The 23,711-nt window shown below is 41.0% G+C and overlaps 1 protein-coding gene and 1 long non-coding RNA gene across 9 annotated transcripts in view; one reads left to right on the top strand and one right to left on the bottom strand.

Moving 5' to 3' along the window:
• Positions 1-19,613, top strand: part of bcl2l11 (BCL2 like 11) — a 48,237-nt gene extending 28,624 nt beyond the window's left edge. For all 3 annotated transcript variants that reach the window (XM_072551491.1, XM_072551510.1, XM_072551500.1), the window contains exon 4: positions 18,509-19,613. In XM_072551491.1, coding sequence (XP_072407592.1) covers positions 18,509-18,601 — 93 coding nt within the window. In that variant the 3' untranslated portion in view covers positions 18,602-19,613. The remainder of the gene's footprint in view (positions 1-18,508) is intronic.
• Positions 1-23,711, bottom strand: part of LOC140457857 (uncharacterized) — a 560,696-nt gene that overhangs the window by 106,716 nt on the left and 430,269 nt on the right. The window lies entirely within an intron of this gene.

Below are 23,711 nucleotides of genomic sequence, written 5' to 3'. Positions count from 1 at the left end.
CTGACTATCACCCTTCCTTCACTGTCATGGGGTCTGAATCCTGGAACTCCCTTCAAAACAGCATCTTGGGTATACCTACTCCACAATGACTGGAGCAGTTCAAAAAGACAGCTCACTACCAGCTTCTCAAGTACAAAGAGAGATAGAAGTAAATGCCTGTCTAGCCAGCGGCGTGCATATCTCTAAAAGAAATATAAAAGGCCATTTTTTTGTTAATCCGCTCACCAAGAGTTATATAAATTATGACTAAACATCCTGATTTGTTCCATTATGTGTCTCACCATATTTTGGGTTTCCTTCCATAACACATTACTTCAAATGTTTTTCACATTCTTTTGTCTGCCCATTCCACAGTGCTCCTGAAGTCTTTTACAGACTGTTTGCTAAATCTTTTACTATCATTTCAGCACCAGGTCTGTTCCCTACAAAGAAGCCCCAATCCATACATATACTAAGACGCAGTTATTTACCCTACAGGTTGACAAATGGAAATTTTGACACGTACAAGTCAGAACTGAATTGGAAGAGAGACCTAAGAAACTTAAACTCATTCCATAGCGCCACTTAGTGACTCGGGCCAACAACTAACCTGTGACAGTTGACAATGTGTAATTACAGAGAAATGCTGGGAGAAAATTGTGATCAGAAATTCAAGTTTTGTGGTTGGGAAATGTGTGCCCTACTTAAGATGTTTTTAGTCATCAGTCAAGTTAGTTATTGATTATTGATAATATTCAGATAGTCATTGAAATGAGCTTTAAAAACCACATGCTAAGTTTCACAAGGAAAGTTTGTATTTTTGAAATATACAACGTGAGGAAACAATAATGATATTTGCACCTTCCACTTAAAGGGGAATGCCATTCGAGTAGGAGGTGCAAGAGTTTTCAGTATGAAGAATACATTCAGATAGGCTTGGATCACACCTACGTGCAAACAGTTTATACTTTTTATTCATTTATCAAATCTGGATATTACTGGCTAGGCCAGCATTTATTACTTAGCCTGAATTGCAAAGGGGACAGCTAAGAATCAAGCAAATTATTGCAATCACATGCAGGCCAGACCAGTAACGACAGCAGTGTCCTTCCCTAAAGGACATTAGTCATCCAGATGGGTTTTTGCCAACAGTCAACACCAGTTGCATGGTCATAGTCATAGAGCTTTACAGCATGGAAACAGACCCCTCGGTCCAACTCATCCATGCCAGCACTTGGCTCATATCCCTCTAAACCCTTCCCATTCATAAACCCATCCAGATGCCTTCTAAGTATTTTAATCCTACCATCCTCCACCATGTCCTCTGGCAGGTCATTCCATACATGCACTACGTTCTGTGTGAAAAAGTTGCCCATTAGGTCCCTTTTAAATCTTTCCTCTCTCACTTAAACCTATGCTCTCTAGTTTTGGACTCTACCACTCCAGGGAAAAGACCATGTCTATTTATCCTATCCATGCCCCACATGATTTTATAAACAGATGTAATATTTCAGCCTTCAACGCTCCAGGGAATACATCCACAACCTATTAAGCCTCTCCCTATAGCACAAAACCTACAATCCTGGGAATGTCCTTGTGAATCCTTTCTGAGCTCTTTCAAGTTTCACAACATCCTTCCTATAGCAGGGAGATCGTAATTGCATGCAGTATTCCAACAGTGGTCTAACCAATGTCCTGTACAGCCACAACATGACCTCCAACTCCTATACTCAGTGCACTGACCAATAAAGACAAGCACGCCAAACGCTTTCTTCACTATCCTATCTACCTGTGACTCCACTTTCAAAGAGCTATGAATCTTCACTCCAAGGTCTTTTTGTTCAGCAACACTCCTTAGGACCTTACCATTAAGTGTATAAGTCCTGCTAAGATTTGCTTTCCCAAAATGCAGCACCTCGCATTTATCTGAATTAAACTCCATCTGCCACTCCCCCACCCCAGGGAAAAGACTTTGTCTATTTATCCTATCCATGCCTCTCATAAATTTGCAAACCTCTATAAGGTCACCCCTTAGCCTCCGACGCTCCAGGTAAAACAGCCCCAGCCTGTTCAGCCTCTCCCAATAGTTCAAATCCTCCAACCCTGGCAACATCCTTGTAAATCTTTTCTGAACCCTTTCAAGTTTCACAACACCCTTCCAATAGGAAGGAGACCAGAATTGCACACAATATTCCAATAGTGTCCTAATCAATGTCCTGTACAGCCACAACATGACCTCCCAACTCCTGTCCTCAATACTCTGACCAATAAAGGAAAGCAAACCAAATGCCTCCTTCACTATCCTATCTACCTGCAACTCCACTTTCAAGGAGCTATGAACCTTCACTCCAAGGTCTCTTTGTTCAGTAACACTCATTAGAATCTTAATTGCAGATTTTTATTGATTTTAAATGCCACCATCTATCATGGCAGAATTTGAACCTGGAGCCCAGAATATTACCTGGGTCTCTTGGATTATTAGTCTAGCAATAGTACCACTCGGTCCTCACTTTAATGCAACTGTGAGAGCAGTCTCCTGAGGTCCGGTTCTAACAAGCCAGAAATAAAACTAAACTTTGGTGTTAAGAATGTCTACTTCAATTGGCCGTCAGTGACATAATTGAGGACAATGTACATGACTTGGCCTCGGTGCTGCTCAAAATTAAGTGAAGTTGCTGCCGAGAGCATAAGAGTTCCTGACCAAGACCACATTGAGTTGGAAAGACGAGATGTGTGAACCTTACTCTTTTAAGTCTTCGGAGGGGGGCAGAGAGTGTGTGGCTTTGCTGTGACATATTTTGATCACTATCCCTTATGCCACCTCGTGTGCTACACATAATCTGTTGCATGAAACAATTCTAATTAGTAATAAACACCAATGGATCTTAGCAACATTTAGCCGGTTAGGTAACCATCTGTGGTGGATGTGATGAACCTGCTGAGTGTTTTCAGTCATTCTCTGTGACAGTGCCAGATTTTCACATTTGCACTATTTTGCTTTTCAATTGTCATGGGCAGTTGAGCTTTTCTGTGAATTTGGATGTTACTTGCACATTACTTCCTGCTTTGATATCTGAAGCCTGCAGCATAAGGAAGCTTCAGAGGATGCCTGTGTTTTCTAAACAGAGTTAGAAGTTTTTTAATGTGGTTTTGGGGTTTTTTTCTCTCCCCACCCGCTTGGAGTCAGAATGACAAGATGACTGATGTTTGTTGATTGTTCCTTATATTACAATTCCCATTTTTTTGTTGATGTGCGTAGTTGCGATTTATTGTTAGTCATGTTATTTTGTAGTAAAGTATCAGGCGACCTGTGTATCTAAAAGTCTGTTCCTACATCCCATCCCAACAATTTGAGTGCTTGAATTCAGTTGAAAGTTTTTGGAATGGCAGATTTACGCCACTGAAACTGATCCTGAAGATGCCAGTTATCGTTTTAAAAGAAACACAATGGGTTTATAAATGTTCTTTTTGGAAAGTAATCTCCTGTTACTGCCTGGTCAGGCCAAATGTGATTTTAGTCCCATGATGGTGCGGTTGACTCTTGACTGCCTGCTGAAGTAGCCGAACAAACCACTCAGTTGCATTAATCACTATCAGCCATTAAACACAAAGCTTCTGAGGACATCTAGGGATGGACAATGGAAATTGACATTTCCAGAAATGCCTGCATCCCAAAAATATCATTTTTAAAAAAGCCCTCTTGCATCAATTAATATTATTGGCTGTACAATATGCATTTAGAGTCAGAGATGTACAGCACGGAAACAGACCCTTCAGTCCAACCTGTCCATGCCGACCAGATATCCCAACCCAATCTCGTCCCACCTGCCAGCACCCAGCCCATATTCCTCCAAATCTTCCTATTCATATACCCACCCAGATGCCTTTTAAATGTTGCAATTGTATCAGCCTCTACCACTTCCTCTGGTAGCACATTCCATACACGCACCACCCTCTATGTGAAAACGTTGCCTCTTAGGTCTCTCTCATATCTTTCCCCTCTCACCCTAAACCTATTCCCTCTAGTTCTGGACTCCCCCACTCCAGGGTAAAGACCTTGTCTATTTTTCCTATCCATGCCCCTCATGATTTTCTAAACCTCTATAAGGTCACTCCTCAGCCTCCGACACTCCAGGGAAAACAGCCCTAGCCTGTTCAACCTCTCCCTATAACTCAAATCCACCAATCCTGGCAACATCCTTCCTTTGCTTAAGAAAAATAGATGCACAATCTCTCAATAAATTCCAGTGATTAGGCCACTTCTATTTCTCACAAAATTGGTTTTTAAAACTCTCAGTCAGCAGCAAATCCATGTACCCCTCTCCAAATGATTAGTTTAGATGGTATATCAAATGTGTTAAAAAAAAAAGCTGAAGAAATTTGCAGTCAACAGTGACCATGCACTTTGGCTACTGTCAGAGAAAGAAATTTGAATTTAGGTTCATTGTAAGAGCCAAACACTAGATTGCGGAAGTTAATCTTAATCATGGTGCTGCTGATTTAGTATCTTTTCATCAATTTCTGCTCTATCCATCACATTTCTTTTTAAAAACGCGCGAGTCTGTGCACTTGTTAATTGCAATAATTGTGGTTGTTTAATTCTGAATCTGTCAGTTATAACCCTCTGAAAACAGTGCCTTTGAATCAATGTTAGTGGAGGTATCAGGTGGTGGGGAGGAAAGAAGGGAGGCCACGGGAAATTTTCTCCCCATTTCTCCAACTTGCTCAGTGTAACTGGAGTGGAGTTTCTGCTGAAGCAGGGCATCTTGTGAGTTTAACGGTGATGAGTCAGGAGGAGCCTTGAGGAAATTCACCCACCCTTCCCTTCCCGTGGTGGTTGTATTGCACAAGCCGTAGCTTCAGTTCTTATGTCACTGACAAGATTGTGCGAAAGGAAGTACTGCCTTTTTCTTCGACGCCTACTGGTCAATGGGGATGCTGTACTTCCCACCTCCCCAAGGAACTTTGGAGCACATGGCTTTTAGGTTTCATTCATATAGCAACAGGTATCACTGCCACCTGTGTTTCAAACAGCAGATTGCTAATGCTGTTTGTTTATATGCAAAAGACGAGACATTTCAGGCCCAGTCACAGCTGCACTGCCGAAGGGAGGTGGGGGGGGGGGGGGGGGGTGGAGGTGGAGAAGTGGGGTGAGAAGAGTGGTGAGAGAGAAGTGGGTCTTAAACTGATTCAAACCAGGAAAGCACTCCCATTTGTTTCTGGGTGGTCGTCCACATGAAAACAAGAGACTCCACGAGCAGGTGCTGTAATGCCATCTCCGAAATGGCAGGCGAGTCCCAGGTGGACAGAGGAAGTGCGTCAGTGATGCCCTCAAAGCCTCACTGACCAAGTGTAGCATTCCCACAGGCACCTGGGATTCTCCGGCCCAAGGCTGTTCAAAGTGGAGGAGGAGTATCTGGGAAGGTGTAGAGCAGATTGAGATATGGTGGAGGTGGAGGTGGAGGGGGGGGGGGGGGGGGGCGGGGCGGAAAGAGTGTGGAAGCCAGGTGATAACAGTGTAAGGAGCATACTGCCACGCCCACCACTTCCCACTATCACCTTCTGCTCCAAGTGTAACAGAGCCTGTGGAAGCTGCATCAGTCTGTACAGCCACCCTCAGACTGACCTTGAACGAGGAAGAGAATCATCCTCATGTGCAAGGGACTGCCAGTGATAATGATGATGGTTCTAACTCTCTATATGATGACACATCTGATGCAATGATATATAACAAAGGACCTGTCAGGTTTTGACAGTGAAGCAGTGAGGCATCATTTTAAATGCCTCAATGAATAAGACATCTTCTTGATGCTTTCAAAAGAAAAAGGCTTAAAAGCAGTTCACATTGAATTAATTACTTGGATGCATAGTGACTCTTCTGTAAGCAAATGTAGGGGATAGTGTGCAGTTAGCAAGCTCCTACATACAACTACAGGACAAAGGACCAGTTGCCCTGTGCAAAGAAAGCAGTGTCTGCATTTCAGGTCCAGTGACCCTTCTTCAGAACCAGGATTCTGAAGGAGGGTCACTGGACCTGAAACTTTAACTGTGCTTTCTCTCCACAGATGCTGCCAGACCTGCTGAGTTTTTCCAGCAATTTCAGTTTTTGTTTCTGTTTTCCAGCATCCACAGTCTTTGTTTTTTTTTGACCATTTGACCTGTTCTTTAGTGATATTAGCTTAGAAAGTAATATTGCTCTAGGCATGGAAATATTCCATCACTCTGGGTTCACTTGTTAAGAGCAGAGCTTTAAGTCTGACAGTGTAACACAGCTTGTATTTCAGACTGGAATGTTAACACATCCAACCCTTTTAACAGGACAAGGATTTCCTCTGGTCTAACATTAACATCATCAGGTTAAATATTAAATGGGTCCAGCATTTGATCCAGACAATAGATACTGGCATTAATGACTTCAATTATTGTCATCAATAATGTTGCATTTGAAATCAGCAATTTTATTTCCATAGATTTATTCCATATGAACTAACAATACATTGTGGAGGGTTATAATTACAGATACACATAGAGCCACAAAAAAGACAAAGAATGAACTTAGTTGATTGTAAATGTAAACAGCTGAACGATTTAACCTTCATGGACTGGAACAATGGGTGGCATCTATTTTAATTACACGTATGTTAAAGTGGATCTGGGAAAACACTATGTCTCCCCAGATTTGTGTCAACACATTACCAATGATGAAAGATAAATGAAAGAAGTTTGTGCTCCTTTTTAAAGGAAAATTAAACTTCCTCCTCTTGATACTCAGCAGAAATCTGTAGCTATTACCCGATGTGCCTGCTGGGAGAGTCTGTTTTATCCATAAATTGCCCTGGTTTAAGAACCACTTTGATTTAATATGATCCACCCTGACATAAACATTTATAACCAGTATCTTGGAACTGTTATTCTATGAATGAGTCACTTAGATTCCCCATCTCAGGCCCTCAGGGCATTGTCTGTACTGAGACTAGTTATTCTGATCTGTATTGTACAAGATGTATGTTACCAGTAGCTGCATGGCTGAAGGCTATATTAATTTTATTAAGATTAATTTTAAACTTGAGCCAAACTCTAACTTGTTCAATCCTGATTTGCAACAAGCTGCCTGTATCCTTGGTGTTTGTGTCCCACCAGAATATGCATTTTGTTGTAAGTTAATATGTGCTCAAAGTCTCTTGCTGCATTTGTAGTACCCAACCCATTTAAAAGTCCTTTGTCTGTCTTTCACACGACGTCATCCGTGATAAAGCATTGTCAAACAGTACAATCCAGGAACTGCAAATTAGCTGACTAGTATAATCAGCTGAGTCAGATTAATAATAGCTATGTTGTCTGACTCTTCTCTGCAGTTCCAGATTAGTTATAGGAGATGGATGGGGTGGGCGAAAAGCCAATGTTTTTGATCCTGCTTCCTGTCCAATGAGTCCTGGTGAAAACGTGCAGGTGTATGAATATCAGGTGAGAACAGGTTTGGCTCCTGCTACATTTTATGGCCATTATTTACTCTCTGGGCTAACAATACCTACTCAGCTCGTAAATTCAGCAGAGCTGCTTTGCACTGATTTGGTTGGGAAGGGGGACAGTTAGCTCTGAAAATTCTCTTGGAATATAAAGAGCATGAGTGGGGTTCTTGTGCTGCAGTGGTTGTGCCCCTATCTCTGGGCAAAGGAGGCTTGGGTTCAAGTCCCACCTGCTCCAGAGCTATGTCATGACATGCCTGAATAGGTTGATTAATAAATACCTGAAAAGAGCACAGGGATTTATAGCTGCAGGCAAAAGACCATAAAATGTAGAAGGAGAATTCGGCCATTCAGGCTTTTGAATCTGCTCCAACATTCAATCATGGCTGAGATGTTTCTCAACCCCATTCTCCCCAGAATCCTTGATCATCTTACCAATCAAGAATCTATCTCTTTCTTAAATACACTCAATGACTTGGCCTCCACAGCCCTCTGTGGCAATGAGTTCCACAAATTCACTACCTGCTGGATGAAGAAACTCCTCACCTCAGTTGTAAAGGGTCTGCGCCCTCGGCCTAGTCAAAGTTTTCTCCACATTCACTCTATCCAGGCCTCTCAGTATTCTGTAAGTTTCAGTAAGATCCCACTCATCCTTCTAAACTACACTGAGTACAGACCCAGTGTTCTCATCTGCTCCACATATAACAAGTCTTCATCCCTGGGATCATTCTTGTCAACCTCCTGTAGACACACTGCAATGTCAGTACAGAACTGCATACCATATTCAAAATGTGGTCTGCCCAGAGCCTTACACAGGCTCAACAATGCATCTCTGCTGTCATGTTCCAGTCCTCTTGAAATGAATGCTAACATTGTATTTGCCATCCTAATTGCCAAATGAAGCTGTATGTTAACTATAAGAGAATCCTGAACTAGGACCCCTAAGTCTCGTTGTGCTTCAAATTTCTGAAGCCACACCCCATTCAGAAAATAGTCCGTCCCCATTCTTCCAACTAAAGAGCATAACCTCACATTTTCCCATCTTGTATTCCATCTCCCACTTCTTTACCCACTCTCTCAGCCTTTTGAAGTCCTTCTGTAGTCTTCCCACTTCCTCAACACTACCTGTCCCATCTTTATGTCATTTGCAAACTTAGCAACAATGCCCTCAGTTCCTTAATCCAGATTGTTAATGTATCACATTAATAATTGTGGTCACACCATGGATCCCTGCAGAACTCCACTAGTCACAGGCTGCCATCGTGAAAAAGACCTGTCTATTCCCACTTTCTGCCTTCTGCCAGTCAGACAATCCACTATCCATGCCAGTACTTCACCCCTAACACCTAGGCGTCCTATTTAATTTAGCAGCATTCTGTGCGGCACCTTGTCAAAGGCCATCTGGAAACCCAAATAAATCATATTTTTGAGTCCCCTTTGTCTAACTTACTCGTTACCTCCTGAAAGAATTCTAACAGATTTGTTAGGCATGATGTCCTCATCACAAAGTTGTGTGGACTTAGCCCTGTTTTGCCATCCACTTCCAAGTACTCCACAATCTCATCCATAATAATGGAATCTAAAACCTCATGAACAACAGGGGTCAGGCTAACTGGCCTATAGTTTCCTGTCTTCTTCCGCCCTCCCTTCTTAAACAGGGGTGTTGTTAACCCTTTTCTATTCCTCTGCAATGCTCCTCAGTATAGGCCTGCATTTGACCATGATTCAAATTATACCCGCATGGCTTTTTAAGAAAAAAGCAATTTATTGAGTGTGTCAATTATCTATGATTTATTAAAACTTTTATTACAACAAAATTATTGCACTGGCAGCTATCAACATACCTAAGCTAAATTATATGTGCATAATGATTGTTTAGTTTTGATTATTTAGTTTTTTTATCCAAGGAACAGTCACTTATTTGCAGGAGACCTGGATTTTTTTGTTTGTTTTCAATGGTGTATTGTCCCGGCATACATTATTCAACTGGGACGAATGTACTCCAGCCTCAGACTGTGAGACATATCCGTGAACATAAACAAACAGCAGTTTGGCTGAGTCCCAGAAACCCTCGTACAGCCACCTCATTCCCCGTTCCTGAAATGGAGCATATTACTCATCTATTTGTAAACAAAATCCATAACAGTGGTTGAAGCAGATAAAACAAGTTTATTATCCAGTAAGTGGCACATTTGAAGGCTAGGTCAGTTCATTTTCTGCTCGGTATTGTTATCATCCTTTGAATATCTTCTTTTCCATGACTTATTTTCTTTACCTGGGTGGAGGAGACAACCTGTTCCATTGTAGCAGTCGGTGCTGACAGAGTTGTACATAGCAGGATGAGAATTAAGCTACGGAACAGTAATCTTTCCCAGATTCTCTACTGTCTTCCCTCCTATTCGGGAGTAAGACAGCCTTTTCCTACAGCAAGGCATCATGGAGAGTAGTTAAGTTGAAATGATGACTTCCATCTTTCTGAAAAGTTTCAGTAAAATGATAGTAAAGGCTTTGACTTACTGTGATCACATCCTCCCTCAGGCCCCCGGTGCATGGCTTCAGGTTTCAGTTGGAACATTATGGTGAGCATTCAGAGTGCTCCAGTCGTGAAAAAATGAAGTTGTAATTCCATAATTATGGTGATGTAGGCTTATAATTTATATCTGGCCTTGTCACTCCTCTGCATGGTTTCATCGGCAATCCATCACCTTGTCATCATTTTTATTCCTGGGAAAGTGAATTAATCTATAACCAAAATATCGATTCTCAAAAACGAACCATTGGCCCAGAAAGCAGAATTTCTGGGACCTTAAGAAGAGACTCAAATTAATATATGAATGAAAAGTGATGCAAATGTATTTTAAAGATACAAATGCAATTTTACAAATTTAAAAACATAAGCTAAATCATCACTTTGGCTGATTATAGTCAAGGGAGATGCCATTATGTAATACCATTTTAACTGAGAAATACAGATGTTTGGTTGAAATTTAGGAGAAGATTTAGAATTACTTGTAATTTGTGAACCACAAGCAGTGTATAACATAATACAGGGTATAGGTATGGTGGTTGGGACGGCACAGTTTCCATTCATAGAAGAGTCAAAAGCCAGATTTAAGGTTAGAGGAGAGTTGATGAGAAATATGTACACCCAGGCGATGAAGGGATTTTGGAATACACTGCTTGAAAGAGTGAGTTGAGCAAGAAACTCTCATAATATTAAAACAGTATTTAAATGTTCACCTGTGTTGCTAAAGCGTCCAAGGCTACGGGCCAAATCCTAGAAAATGGGATTAGTGTGATCAGATCTTTGTGGACTGGCACAGACAGGATGGGCCAAATGGCCTCTTTTCTGTGCTGTGAATGTCTGACAATCTTGTGAAATCATATTCACAGAAATCTCCTGGATTACAAACTCGTGATTTTATTTGTAGATTGCTAATTGCAGCAGTAATTGTTTCCCTATTGGGTTGGGCTAATGGACAGTAGTTAGCTTTACCGCTATAACACATGGATTTGTGTCAAATGTCATTAGTCTGAATAATAAATCACTGTTGGGAGTAGGAGTTCAGGGTCAAGGATACACACACTTCCTAAATACTGATTTCCCAGGATCAACTGAGCACTTCCAACAATACATTACTTTGCTTCTGTCACTTTGCCATCAGTCTTTTGTTAAAAGTAGATAAGAATGAAACATCCAAGAGCTGGAACTTTTACTTTACTATGAATGAGAATTTATTTGTTGTTCCACTCATTTCCTGTTTGTCCCATTCACCATTACAACATGAGTTTATTTCCACAAATACCAAGTTAGACTCAGATAGACAACAAAATGGAAAATCACTGCCAATCTCAGTCTGGGGGTGCCCTCCCTCATCACTACAAACAGGTCACCAGATTGTGAGTCAGTCAGCCTGTTAACAGCTGGCCTCTGAGCTTCTCAGCCTATCACAGTGACATTGCCCCTTGCCAGAAGCTGCCAACCAATCAGGAACCGGCAGTCTCTGGGTCCTTAAAGAACATTGTCGAATCTAATCTTCGGGGCTTCCAGTGGCAGTTAGGTAAGTATTTGACTTTTCCTTCTTGTGGGTGGAGTCACAGAAAGACAGGAGATCAGTGACAAGGCATGGGTTTCAGGGGCAAACCCTTTCCCTGCTGGGAGGGCAAGAAAGTCAGCACAGTGTGATTCAAGTGACCATTAATTGATCACATAAGGGTCTTACGTGGTGGCAAATCAGCTCTGAGGTACTGTGCTAGTGTCTCTATCTCTGAGCAAGGAAACCTGGGTTCAAGTCTCACCTACTCCTAAGGTGTATAATAACATCTCTGAACAGGTTGATTAGAAAATACCTTAAAGTCCCCAATAGATCCTTGCACCTAGCATTTAGTTGTCCAATTATTTCCCCTTCTCACCACCTCAGGGAGGGGCAAATTCACCAAGTCGCTTTCTCAAAGCAGCTTAACTGCACAGAGTCCACACTGATCAAAGTAGGTATTAGGACAAGGTTTTACATTATAACTGAAACAGCAGCAAAACTGAAGCATTGTTGTTCAATATTTTGCCTATTATTGATGTCTTCAATTCTCTCAAGGTATATATGTGTGTGTGTGCGCGTGTGTTTCATTGCATCTGAGTCATACCCCTGCTGAAGTCGATACAGTGTCCCTGCAGTTGTTCAGCTGGATACTTTGCAGCTTGTGTTTATGAAGAACCAAGTCAATTGATTCACACATAAACATGCCTCTTAATTTTGTCCATGCTTATTTGATTATCAGGTGATACTTTGAAAACTGAACTGAAAATAGAAAGTAACAAAGCAGGACTTTTGCTCTTGCAGAGAGAGCCAGCACAGGGACAGTGGGCCAAATGGTTTCCTGAACTGCACCCGCTTGATGATTCGATTCTGTTCTTTGTTAAGTTTGACCTGAAGTTTTCAGATGTGCACGGAAGTTCTGAAGAGAATTAGACAGGCAAGAAAACATCTGAAGTTGGGTTTGTTGGGACGGGGAGACCGTGGAGATTTTTAAGATTTCGCTTTCATTTACTAGAAGGATACAAGGGATAAGGACATTTGGTTATGTGGTGGGATGAGAGGCTGAGGCTATACTCCTTGGAGTATAAATTAAGAGTATTTCACAGAGGTGTTGAAAATGATGAAGGGTTTTGATGAGTAGATCTGTTGCCGTAGGGCAGTAGAGGTAGCAACTAGAGTACAGAGATTTAAGGTCATTGCCAAAATGATCGTATTTTGCAAGGATATGTGGATAGAAGTTGAACACCAGGAGAGGATTGTTTGACTCAACCTGTTGCTATAATTTGGAATGCACTAGGAAATAAAAACAAGGCAGATGCAGACTCAATATTAACTTTAAAAAGAAAAAAAAAAGCAGGGCTATGAACAAAGAACTGGAGAGTGGAATTCACTGATCGTCTCAGTGTGCTGGCACAGTCACAATGGGCTGAATGGTCTGTACCTCTACCTGAAAGGAAAACCCATTCATATGAACTGCTCAAAGTCTATTTTTTAGACGTGCCACAATATAAAACAGAATGTCTACTGCAAATATGATTTGAAGATATTTCGAGAACAATGCCAGACCTTTTAAACATTAAAGTATTATTTGAAGAGATAAAAATCTGCCATTGTGGTTGCACATAGCTGCTTTTACAGGAATCACGTATACAGAATATGTTTCCCCTCAGCTTCTACAGGGGAAAAGCCCAGTTGTTATCGCAATTCCTCTGTGCCAAACAATTTCACTTGAAGCCAACATCAGAGCCGCAAACACCAGCTGCTGCAACTGCTGCACTTGAGAGTCTCAAGCCTGTATCCAGAGCTTTTTTTTTCACCTTGCCTCCTCTACACTGACTGCTGAGTTGGCTTTGTAAGATGTAATCACATGAAAAAGTATGGTATAATTATAAACGTGCTAAATATATATAATGATACTGTGTGTATTTTTGGAGATTTCTCTAACCTTCAGTAGCGTATAACTAGACAGTGAGGATACAGGAATGCTTTTTTTTGGGGGGGGGGGGGGGTTGGTTTGAATCTCAAGTTAATTTCACACACACAAAAAAAAGACCTACACAGGTTTTCATGATCGTTCAGGTTTCCTTCTCTGACCTGTGGATTGTATTATACATTTTGTACCATTCTTCCCTGTATCCACCCCACAAATAAGTGGCTTTCAGAATTGTTTAAAGTATGCAGGAGAAAGTACTCTTTCTTTCAGGTGTCAGATTATATTTTGCAAGGATAAAACAGATGACGACCAAAACACCGATGATGAGAACCTCAGAATATCATGTAATAGAAAGAAGTTTGACTCGCTCACTGTGCTCTCACAGCAGAGACTGTGAATTCCCGGAACACCAGCAGGAATCCCTGTGGTAAGCAAAATACTGCAGGGGCTGGAAGTCTGAAATATGAACAGAAAACGCGAGAGAAAATTCAGCATTTGTAACCGAAAAGTCTATTGGTCTGGAAACTCTGTTTCTGTCCACAAAAACTGCCAGATCTGCTGAGTTTCTTCAGTGTTTATTGTTTTTATTTATCATGGTCAGAATCCAGATCAAGAACTTGCAGCTGTAGAATGCCTTTAACATCAGGAAATGTCCCAGAGTGCTGACTAGGCAACCAAATAATGGCTGGGGACACAAAACAAATGAGGAGTGACAGGTGCCTTGGTTAAAGAGGTAGGTTTAAAAGAGGGTCTTACAGAAGGAGAGATGTCTACATGTTTAGTTTAAGAAGGGAATTTTGGAATATAGGGATCGGGGGTATGACTGGCATTGGTCAGCCAAAGAGGGGAGTTGTGGAGAAGGAGATTGCACAGGTGGGATGGATTGAGGCTTTGAGCAAGTTGAAACATGAGGATAAGAATTTTAAATCAAAAGGTTGGGACATTGTGGAGTGTCAGATCTCTGTGCGGTGTTAGTATTGCATCGATGTTAGCCTTAAATAGGAGGTAGCTAACATTTCCAGTCAGTGGAAATGTTCCACCTTTTGAGAGGATTTCTCTGTTGATCTGGGGATATTCCAGAACTTGCCCTGGGATAGATTGCTAAAGGATTTGAGTCTTCTAGAGTTTGAGGCTGAGACTAGTCCTTTGGCAAAGGTGTTAAGCAAGGCTTGAAGATTCTCTTCTGAAAGAGCAGAGATGATATCATCATCCACATACTGAAGTTCCTCAGGCCAGGTCTGTGTCACTTTCTTCCTAGATTTCAACCAGTTAGAGTTGAGAAGTTTTCTCTCCATGTCCATGGTATACGGCAGGGAGGACCAGGAGTTTATGTGGTGTAAGAGGTGAATACAGGCAGCAGTGTTTTGGGTGTGTGGGTTTACAGAGGATCAAAGGCAGGAGGGTTGCCCAGCTTGGCATTAAAAATGTCGAATTTGGAGGTTGCAAATGTCTAGATTAGGAAATGGGATTTGACTTTCCAAACATAGATGAATGTGCATCATTCCAATTGTCCAATTCACCCACGGACTCCAGGTTTCCTGGGATGATAGCCAGCATGTGAGCATGCTGTGAACTTCGAAAAAGCATCAGTTGTGTTGCCCTCAACGATCAGATAATTTGTGAGCATCTGCTTAACACCATACTGTCAGCAATGGCGCCAATAATGACATTTGCTGCTTTTAGATAAAACAAGTTTTCCTTCCCCTTTTCTAAGTAAATGTAAGTTAGTTATGAAAGGGACATGTAATCAGTGTTGAGCTAGTCCGTGTCAGTTACACAACTATTTATCAAGTTCCACGTGAAGAGGTTGGGTCCATGCTTTAAATAGGTCTGCCACTGCTACATCATCAAGTGGACTGTTCTTTTAAATGAGATGTTAAACTGAGCTTCCATCTGCTAGAGTGACATCAAATTCTCCTTTTATCCTTCAACCAAAACCATATATCCTAAACACAAAGTAACTTATCTTAGTCTGCTGAGCACAAAATTGCTGCTACATAACACTTAATAATTTTTGTGGCTCTTCAGTCAATTTGAATTAGTGTTTTGAGGGCTGACTGGCCTTTTTAGATCACAGTTGCAAGCCATATAGCTGCAAGATAGTCTTTGCCAGGCAGTGGGCCATTTATATCGCCTGGTTTGAACTGTAATTCCACTATCCAGCAGAGTGGTTAGCACACATTTGTATTTAGCACTCAACTTTGTGAACTTTAATATCCAAACAGTATGAAACTCCTCTTCCCAGGATCAAGTCAGGCTCTATCACTGGGATTACATTTCCAGCATCAGGTTAAGGTGGATGCTTGACACTGAAGTGTAAACACAACCTTTCTATATACACAAACACTTTTTTTCAGAAAGCGAGAAACATACCAACAGGTTTATAGTTTCCCTTCTTGCATCTCCTAACATTTAATTCTGATTGAAGTTGTGACTACTTCAATGTTTGAAATTTATTTTTTAAAAATTTTAACCATTCACTATTAAATTGAACATGAAGTCTCAACTGTTCACTTGTTTCCTAGTTTTAGTGTGTCAAATGTGTGTTGGAAGATCTTGTTCAGACCTTCCAGTCAGAGTGTTACTGGACCGAGAGAACTGGAATTAAACGTTTTGAAACTCTGTACTTATAAACCAACTTTTATATAGCTCGGCAATAAGAAGTATGATTTTAAGGCCATCCATTTAATGAAAAAGCCACGAACACAGTTTTTAGTCACCGATTTATAACCTAATGTCGGCGTGGAGGTTGTTGTGGTTTACGGCAAGGAAATTCTGTCAGAATCTAGATGGTGCATCAGAAAAATGGTTTGATTGGAATTTTGAAGTGAAGAGATGAAAGTAGTTATCATCTTGAGATGAGTATGGAGAGGGCAAGACATTGTGCGAGTTGATGGAGTGAGATGGAAGGACAACATGATGCTGAAGCTCATCCAATACGATTTTAACTTGCTTCACATAAAAATAAAATTGCTGTATGAAAAGCAGTGAAGCAAAATGATTTTCAAACAAAACGTGTGCGCTACATGTACATTCTGCAGCATTCCTTTAAAATGTGCTTTTGCATTCAGTGTTAATTAGCGTTTCCACACAAAATATGACAGTTAAAACCTTTAATCCCATACACTTGAAGTCAGCTTAGGTCAGTAGGAAGCATTGTCCCATGTCTTCTTCACGAAGTGATGATATCATACTCACTTCAGGATGCCTATTTGTATTTGCAGAACTACCAGCTCAAATGGAGATTTATTGTGGATAACAATGATGTTATTTGAAGAATAGGGAGTACTGTCCCAATGCTTTCCCTTATGTCTAACCCTCAATTGATGTCATTCATAAAAAAATGTATTTTATTTGTTATTTGTTGTGCATAAGCTGCCAACCACAGATGCATAATAGCAGGCCTGTATTACACTCCCCTCCCCCCACCTCATCCCAGATCCAGCCCTCCAACTTGGCACCACCCTCTGGAACTGTCCCACCTGTCCATCTTCCTTCCCATCTATCTGCTCCACCCTCCACTCCGATCTATTATCACTCCCCACCTGCATCTACATATCGCCTTCCAAGCTACCTTCCCTCCAGCCCCAGCCCCCCTCCTATTTATCTCCCCAGCTCCCCCCGTCCCCTCACCATTTATCTCTCAGCCCCCTCCCTTCCCTCTCTCCTCAAGAAGGGCTTATGCCTGAAACATCGACCTACTTCCTCCTTGGATGCTGCCTGACCTGTTGTGTTTTTCCAGCGCCACACTTTTTGACTCTGATCTCCAGCATCTGCAGTCCTCACTTTCTCCTCCGGGACTATATTACACATCAACTGATTGCCCCAAAAGGCTTCACAGTTGTTCTGAAACTGCAAAAGGCTCTACACGAATGCAAATTAAATGAGTCTTTTTGAATTTTGAGCTAACACCAAGATGCTGGATTTTTGTTTAAACCATAGGTTCAGAGATGTTATGACTCAAATACTGAAGCAGTCCATATCCAAATGCAACAAGACCTGGAAAATATCCAGGCTTGAACTGAAAAGTGGCAAGTAACAGTTGCACCACACAAATGCCAGGCAATGACTATCTCCAATAAGGGACAATCTAATCTAAGGGACAATGCCCCTTGACATTCAGTGGTGCTGCCATCACTGAAATCCCCCCACTATCAATATCCTAGGGGTTACCATTGACCAGAAACTCAACTGAATGCACCAGAAATAGTGGCTACAAGGGACGTTTAGAGACAAGTAATAATGCACTTAATAACTCACCTCCTGACTCCCCAAAGCCTCTTCTACAGGGCCCAAGTCAGGAATCTAATGGAATACTCCAGATTTGCCTGGATGGGTGCAGCTCCAACACGAAAGAACACCATTCAGGAAAAAGCAGCCCATTTGATTAGCACCATATCCACTAACACCCACTCCTCCCAACCACTGCTTAGTAGGAGCAGTGTGTTTTACCTTCAAGATGCATTGCAGAAAATTTCCACAGATCCTCAGGTAGCATCTTCTAAGTCTACCTGGAAGGATAAGGACAGCAGATACATGGGAAATTTCCATCCTGACTTGGAAACATATCGCCATTCCTTCACTGACACTGCGTCGAAATCCTGGAATTCTCTAATGGCATTTGGACTGCAGCAGTTCAAGAAGGCCGTTCACCACCATCTTCTCAATGACAATTAGGGATGGGGAATAAATGTTGGCCCAGCCAGCGATACCCATGTCTCATGTGTGAATAGGATTCTTTACATACCACCTCTGAGACTTGAATCTGCGTCTCCTGTATCAACATTAGGGCCATTATACTGTCCACAAGAATTATTAAGATGCTGGAAATTCTCACAATTATAAATATGCTTCAGGCGGTAAGTGCAAATTGAAGTGTTGAAAGATATTCTAGACCATTAAAGTGCCTTGGACTAAACTTTAAAAATGTTCGTGTAAGTGCAGCAGTAGGTACTAACATGCTAAGTAAGCTTCGCAACGACAGCATTCAACATGCTCATTTTGTATAATATTGAATATTTTTGAGTGTTTCTGGATTTTTTGTTTTCAGAATCTTGCATTTCTAAAACAAAATCTTTATTTCCCTCTCATTACAGGCAAGAAATCTCAGACCACCAAATAACCAGAATGGAAATTTCTTTTCGCACTTGTTGAACATACTGTGCAGGAGAAGGATCAACGGTGTGTGACCAACTCACTCTTCAGTTTTACTACTGAAAGGAAACCCAGCAAAAAAAAAGTAGCTATGCCATTTTAAACCAGACTAGATGGCTGAAGGTTTCAGCAGTTTTAGTCCTTGCTTTTACTTCAGACAGAAATCAGCTTTTCTTGTACTTGTCTGTGTGTATATTTTGGCATTAAAATATGATGGAATGGACATCAACTCAGAGGCTGAACCATCGCTAGAGCCCATCGCTTTGCTGAAGTTCCCTGGGAGATGGCAATAGGTGTGGGTCTCCCGTCAGGTAAACACCGGCCGGACAGTTCAGCAGTGGATTAATTTTGAACCCTTTCATTGTGCTCCACAAGCGTTTCCTGCAATTATTGGAACCTGAGCCAGAAAATATCAAGAGCTGCCTTACGTTTCCCCCAACACACAATCAAATACAATCTGAATTGTTTTCATAACAGACCCTTTATTATATAACAGAAATGATGTTCAACCCCTGCAGCCCTGAGAAGTGTACATGTGTAAGTTATTTTGAACTGTGTATTTATTAGATGTAGAGCAACTTGTGTTTTTTTTTTAAGTTTGTTTTCTCCTCTCTTCTCCTTTTGCTCTGTAAATCATTGCCAAACTGAAGCATAACACACCTCGCAACCTTTTTTGTTCCCGTGCTGTTAATTTCTGCTTTAAGTTATCTAATTTCACTTCACTTCTTGCAGTGTTATCACACTGAAAAGGACCCAGTATATATGTAGCAAATGTTAAGTAATTCCCCACCCCTTGTCACATCCCATCTGTACCTTCCCACTCCCACCAACCCTGGTTTTCTTTTTCCTCCATTTTGATTTGATTTTACTTCTTTGCACTGATGTCTGAAGGGGAATTGACAATTTTTTAAATTGTGCAATACTGCTGTACATAGCTACAGGGCTTTATGTACAAAAATATTTTGTTTTGAAACTTGTGTAATTTTGAAGTACAGATCTTTTCTTACAATAAATGTGCTTAAAAATCAAACCAAAGATCCTTTACCATTTCAGTTTGGTTTTAATTCTACCTGTAGTTTATTAGCCTGCTGACTCTGATTAACTCAGACAATTACAGGAGGGTAAGGTGAGAGGGAGCTTATGGCACCAATGGAACAGAGTGTCTGTCCAAACCACCTTAAGGTGGGAAGGTACTGTAATGTTTATTTCATAGAGTCATAGAGATGTACAGCACAGAAACAGACCCTTTGGTCCAACCCGTCCATGCCGACCAGATATCCCAACCCAATCTAGTCCCACCTGCTAGCACCCGGCCCATATCCCTCCAAACCCTTCCTATTCATATACCCATCCAAATACCTTTTAAATGCTGCAATTGTGCCAGCCTCCAACCACTTCCTCTGGCAGCTCAAGCCATACACATACCACCCTCTGTGTGGAGAAGATGCCCCTTAGGCCTCTTTTATATCTTTCCCTTCTCACCCTAAACATATACCCTCTAGTTCTGAACTCCCCCACCCCAGGGAAAAGACTTTGTCTATTTATCCTATCCATGCCTCTCATGATTTTATAAACCTCTATAAGGTCACCCCTCAGCCTCCGACGCTCCAGGGATAACAGCCCCAGCCTGTTCAGCCTATCCCTGTAGCTCAAATCCTCCAACCCTGGCAACATCCTTGTAAATCTTTTCTGAGCCCTTTCAAGTTTCACAACATCTTTCCGATAGGAAGGAGACCAGAATTGCACGCAGTATTCCAACAGTGGCCTAACCAATGTCCTGTACAGCCACAACATGACCTCCCAACTCCTGTCCTCAATACTCTGAACAATTAAGGAAAGCATACCAAACACCTTCTTCACTATCCTATCTACCTGCAACTCCACGATCAAGGAACTATGAACCTGCACTCCCAAGGTCTCTTTGTTCAGCAACATTCCCAAGGACCTTACCATTAAGTGTATAAGTCCTGCTAAGATTTGCTTTCCCAAAACGCAGCACCTCACATTTATCTGAATTAAACTCCATCTGCCACTTCTCAGCCCATTGGTCCATACTTCAATACTGGACAAAAATTTGTTCTACACCAGAGACACCTGGATGACAAATACTTCACACCTGCTTGATCTACAGTGTCTTTCGATTAACTGACTCGAGATTGAGACAAGCAGTCAGAGTAACAGGCCATCCACTCCCCTGAGCCGTTCTGATATCCAATTTAGATCATGGTTGCCATGGGAAATGCAGGGTTACAGGTCTGGGGATGGGGGAGGGGTCTCTTCAGTGGATTGGTGTGGACCTCATGCGCTAAATGACCTGATTCCACACTGTAGGGATTCAATGATTTGAACATCACCTCTCACTTTTTCCACCAGTGGCCCAAATATTTTCTCTTGTGGGACATAGGCCAGTATTTATTGCCCAACCCTTGGGAGATGTTTAGCTGTAGTGTTAAGATTATGCTGCTTTAATCTTTATATCCCAACCAAAATAATGTTTTTTTCTCTAGATTTACCCAATTAAATCATTTTAAATGCCATGTTTGGATCACCTTGCAATCTGCTATACTTGACGAATTACAACTCCTTCTCATACAATATACCCCCATCATTTACTCATTGTGCCTGAAGGACTAAGGGTGCCATTTCCAAGACAATTATGTCCTGTCTGAATACACTGCCCAAAAATGAACAAATTCTAAGTGAAAATGGACAGAATAAGAAAAATACAATTTCTACAGGTATGAACTACAGTGATTATGCCCCCAAAAGGTAACAGTTTAGAAGTTTATTCAAGAACCCCCAGGGTTCTCTTCAACTAATTTCCTGCCGATTATATTTCACTTATCCCTCATCTGCCCCACCCTTTGAAATATAATCTATTGGCTTTTGCTGAATTTTATCCTTAAACTGCCAAGACCCTTTGTTCCTACACTTCTTAGTGTCTTACAGCATAGAAAGTACTAGCTTTCTTGGATCTAAAAGTGGTTGACCTCAAGCTTACCTCAGTCCAATTTGCTGTCGTTGCATCTACTCATGTAACCTGTCTTCTGTTTCATTGTCCCTTCCTACTCGCATCTCCCTTACATACAATGCTTCCTAGCTTAGTGCTAGCTACAAATTTGGATATTCTTTCACACATCATTAATAAGCAGTGAAAAATTGTGGTTCCCATGCAGATGTCTGAAGAGCTCCCAATTGTCATTTTCTTCCGGAGTATCTACTCCAACTGCACTTGGTTTCCTGCCCCTTAACAACTTTTCAAACCAAGCTGTGAGGCTATTATGAACTCCATGCAAGTGCATTTTTGCTAGTAAAGTCTTCTGTGCAATGTTAGCAAACATCTTCTAGAAGTTCACACAGGCTTCCTAAGGGGAGTCCAAAGCTAGAGGGCATAGGTTTAAGGTGAGAGGGGAAAAAATTAAAACCCCTGAGAGGTAATGTTTTCATGCAGAGGATGATACATGCATAGAATGAACAGCCAAAGGAAGTACAATTTCAACACTTAAAAGGCATCTGGATGGGTATATGAATAAGAAGAGTTTAGAGGGATATAGGCCAAATAGGAATAGTCAGATTGGAATGTCTGGTCAGTGCAGCCCAATTGGACAGAAGGGTTTGTTTCTATGCTGTATGACTGTTAGACTAATTTAAATTCAAGTAATAATGCCCCAGACACGTGTAGATATGGTATATGTCTAAATATATTTTTGATATTCTGGTCTGACATACTGTTTAATGGGCTAGTTTTCACTCTCCAATTTCAATCATCAGTAAAGCAGACTAGAGAGAAGGGACCCGTAAGATCATGTGTATTTATAAACATTTTCAATGGTAAGGCTAATATATCAGTGATCACCTTGGAGCATGTTTACATTCCAACTGATGTCAAAAGGTGTGTTAGGGATTTCGGAAACCTCTCTCAGTAAAACTAGTTTCCAAATCACGTTGTATATTTGGAAATATCATCTGTTCTTGCATTACTTTCTTGAAAGTGGGTTGCTGCATCTTTTTAAGCAAACATATTATCCATTTTTAACTATGACTATTCATAATTTCAGTTTTAAGTTGGCAACTGGGTGATCATCAGACAAAGCTTGTGACTCAGTATAGTTTTTGTTGCAGGAATCATGTGCATTTATTTTCTCAATATTTCAAGGTACATAACCTTTTGTAAGTACAGATTGCTTATTCAGAAACAATTTTAAAAGACAAAACAAATCAAAAATACCGCTGCTTGAAACTGCAATGCTGTGTGGGTGGAAAGTGCTTTCAGTTCCAAATCACCATTTTTGAATCCATTTCATTGTGGTTTTATTAAATAACTCAGTATATATTCGTTTCAAATACTCAGTCAAAGAATTTATTACAACAGGATGTTGTCTTAAACTTACCTTTAATGCAGATTTGATCGATAAAATGATACCAATCTAAACATGCAGGGGTTATTGGAATACAGCTATGGAATTGGACTGATTTGGTTGCTCCACAAAGTCAGTCTGAACTTTACAGGCTAAAGTGGCCTCCTTGTATGTCACAATGGCTCTGACCCAGCACCACTGCAGAAACACTGTCAACAGGAGTATTCTGATGATTCAAATGCCTTTGTGGTGCAAGGTGTCCATTCACATAGCAAGTTTTCCAGGATGCATTCCTGATCTTTCACCAGCAGCATGCATCTCTACATTCAGCCTGCAGAGCGTCATCCTGGAGGTTTTGGAATCAGGGCTGGTTTTTCATAATGTAAAAGTGTTTTCTTTTAAACATGGTAGGAATTCACCCTGTAACCTGAAGAGGAAAGATGCTGCACTCTGCTACTTGAATCCATGAATTAGATTCAACTTTCCATTCATTTACTGTGCTCTTTCCCTGACCCTCAATCAGCCATTCTACTTTAAACAATAGTGCTGTTGAATGTGGATCAATTTTAACATCCTGCGAAAAGGGGCTGTAGTTAAAATCTGATGTGTGCGTACACTATTTCCAATTCACATTCCAGGGTTATTCCTTCAAAGTTTGCACACACAATATTCAGTAGGAACCAAAGTTTTTATTATTAAAATGTATCTCCTTCTCACAATTGCTTCATGTTATCCTCTTTATTTTTTAACAAATCACTATGCTTCAATGAGAGCAAAAATGGAGAAA

Source organism: Chiloscyllium punctatum, chromosome 3 (assembly GCF_047496795.1).
Source record: "Chiloscyllium punctatum isolate Juve2018m chromosome 3, sChiPun1.3, whole genome shotgun sequence".
Classification (NCBI taxonomy): Eukaryota; Metazoa; Chordata; class Chondrichthyes; order Orectolobiformes; family Hemiscylliidae; genus Chiloscyllium; species Chiloscyllium punctatum.
This window is presented reverse-complemented; position numbering and strand designations above follow the sequence as displayed.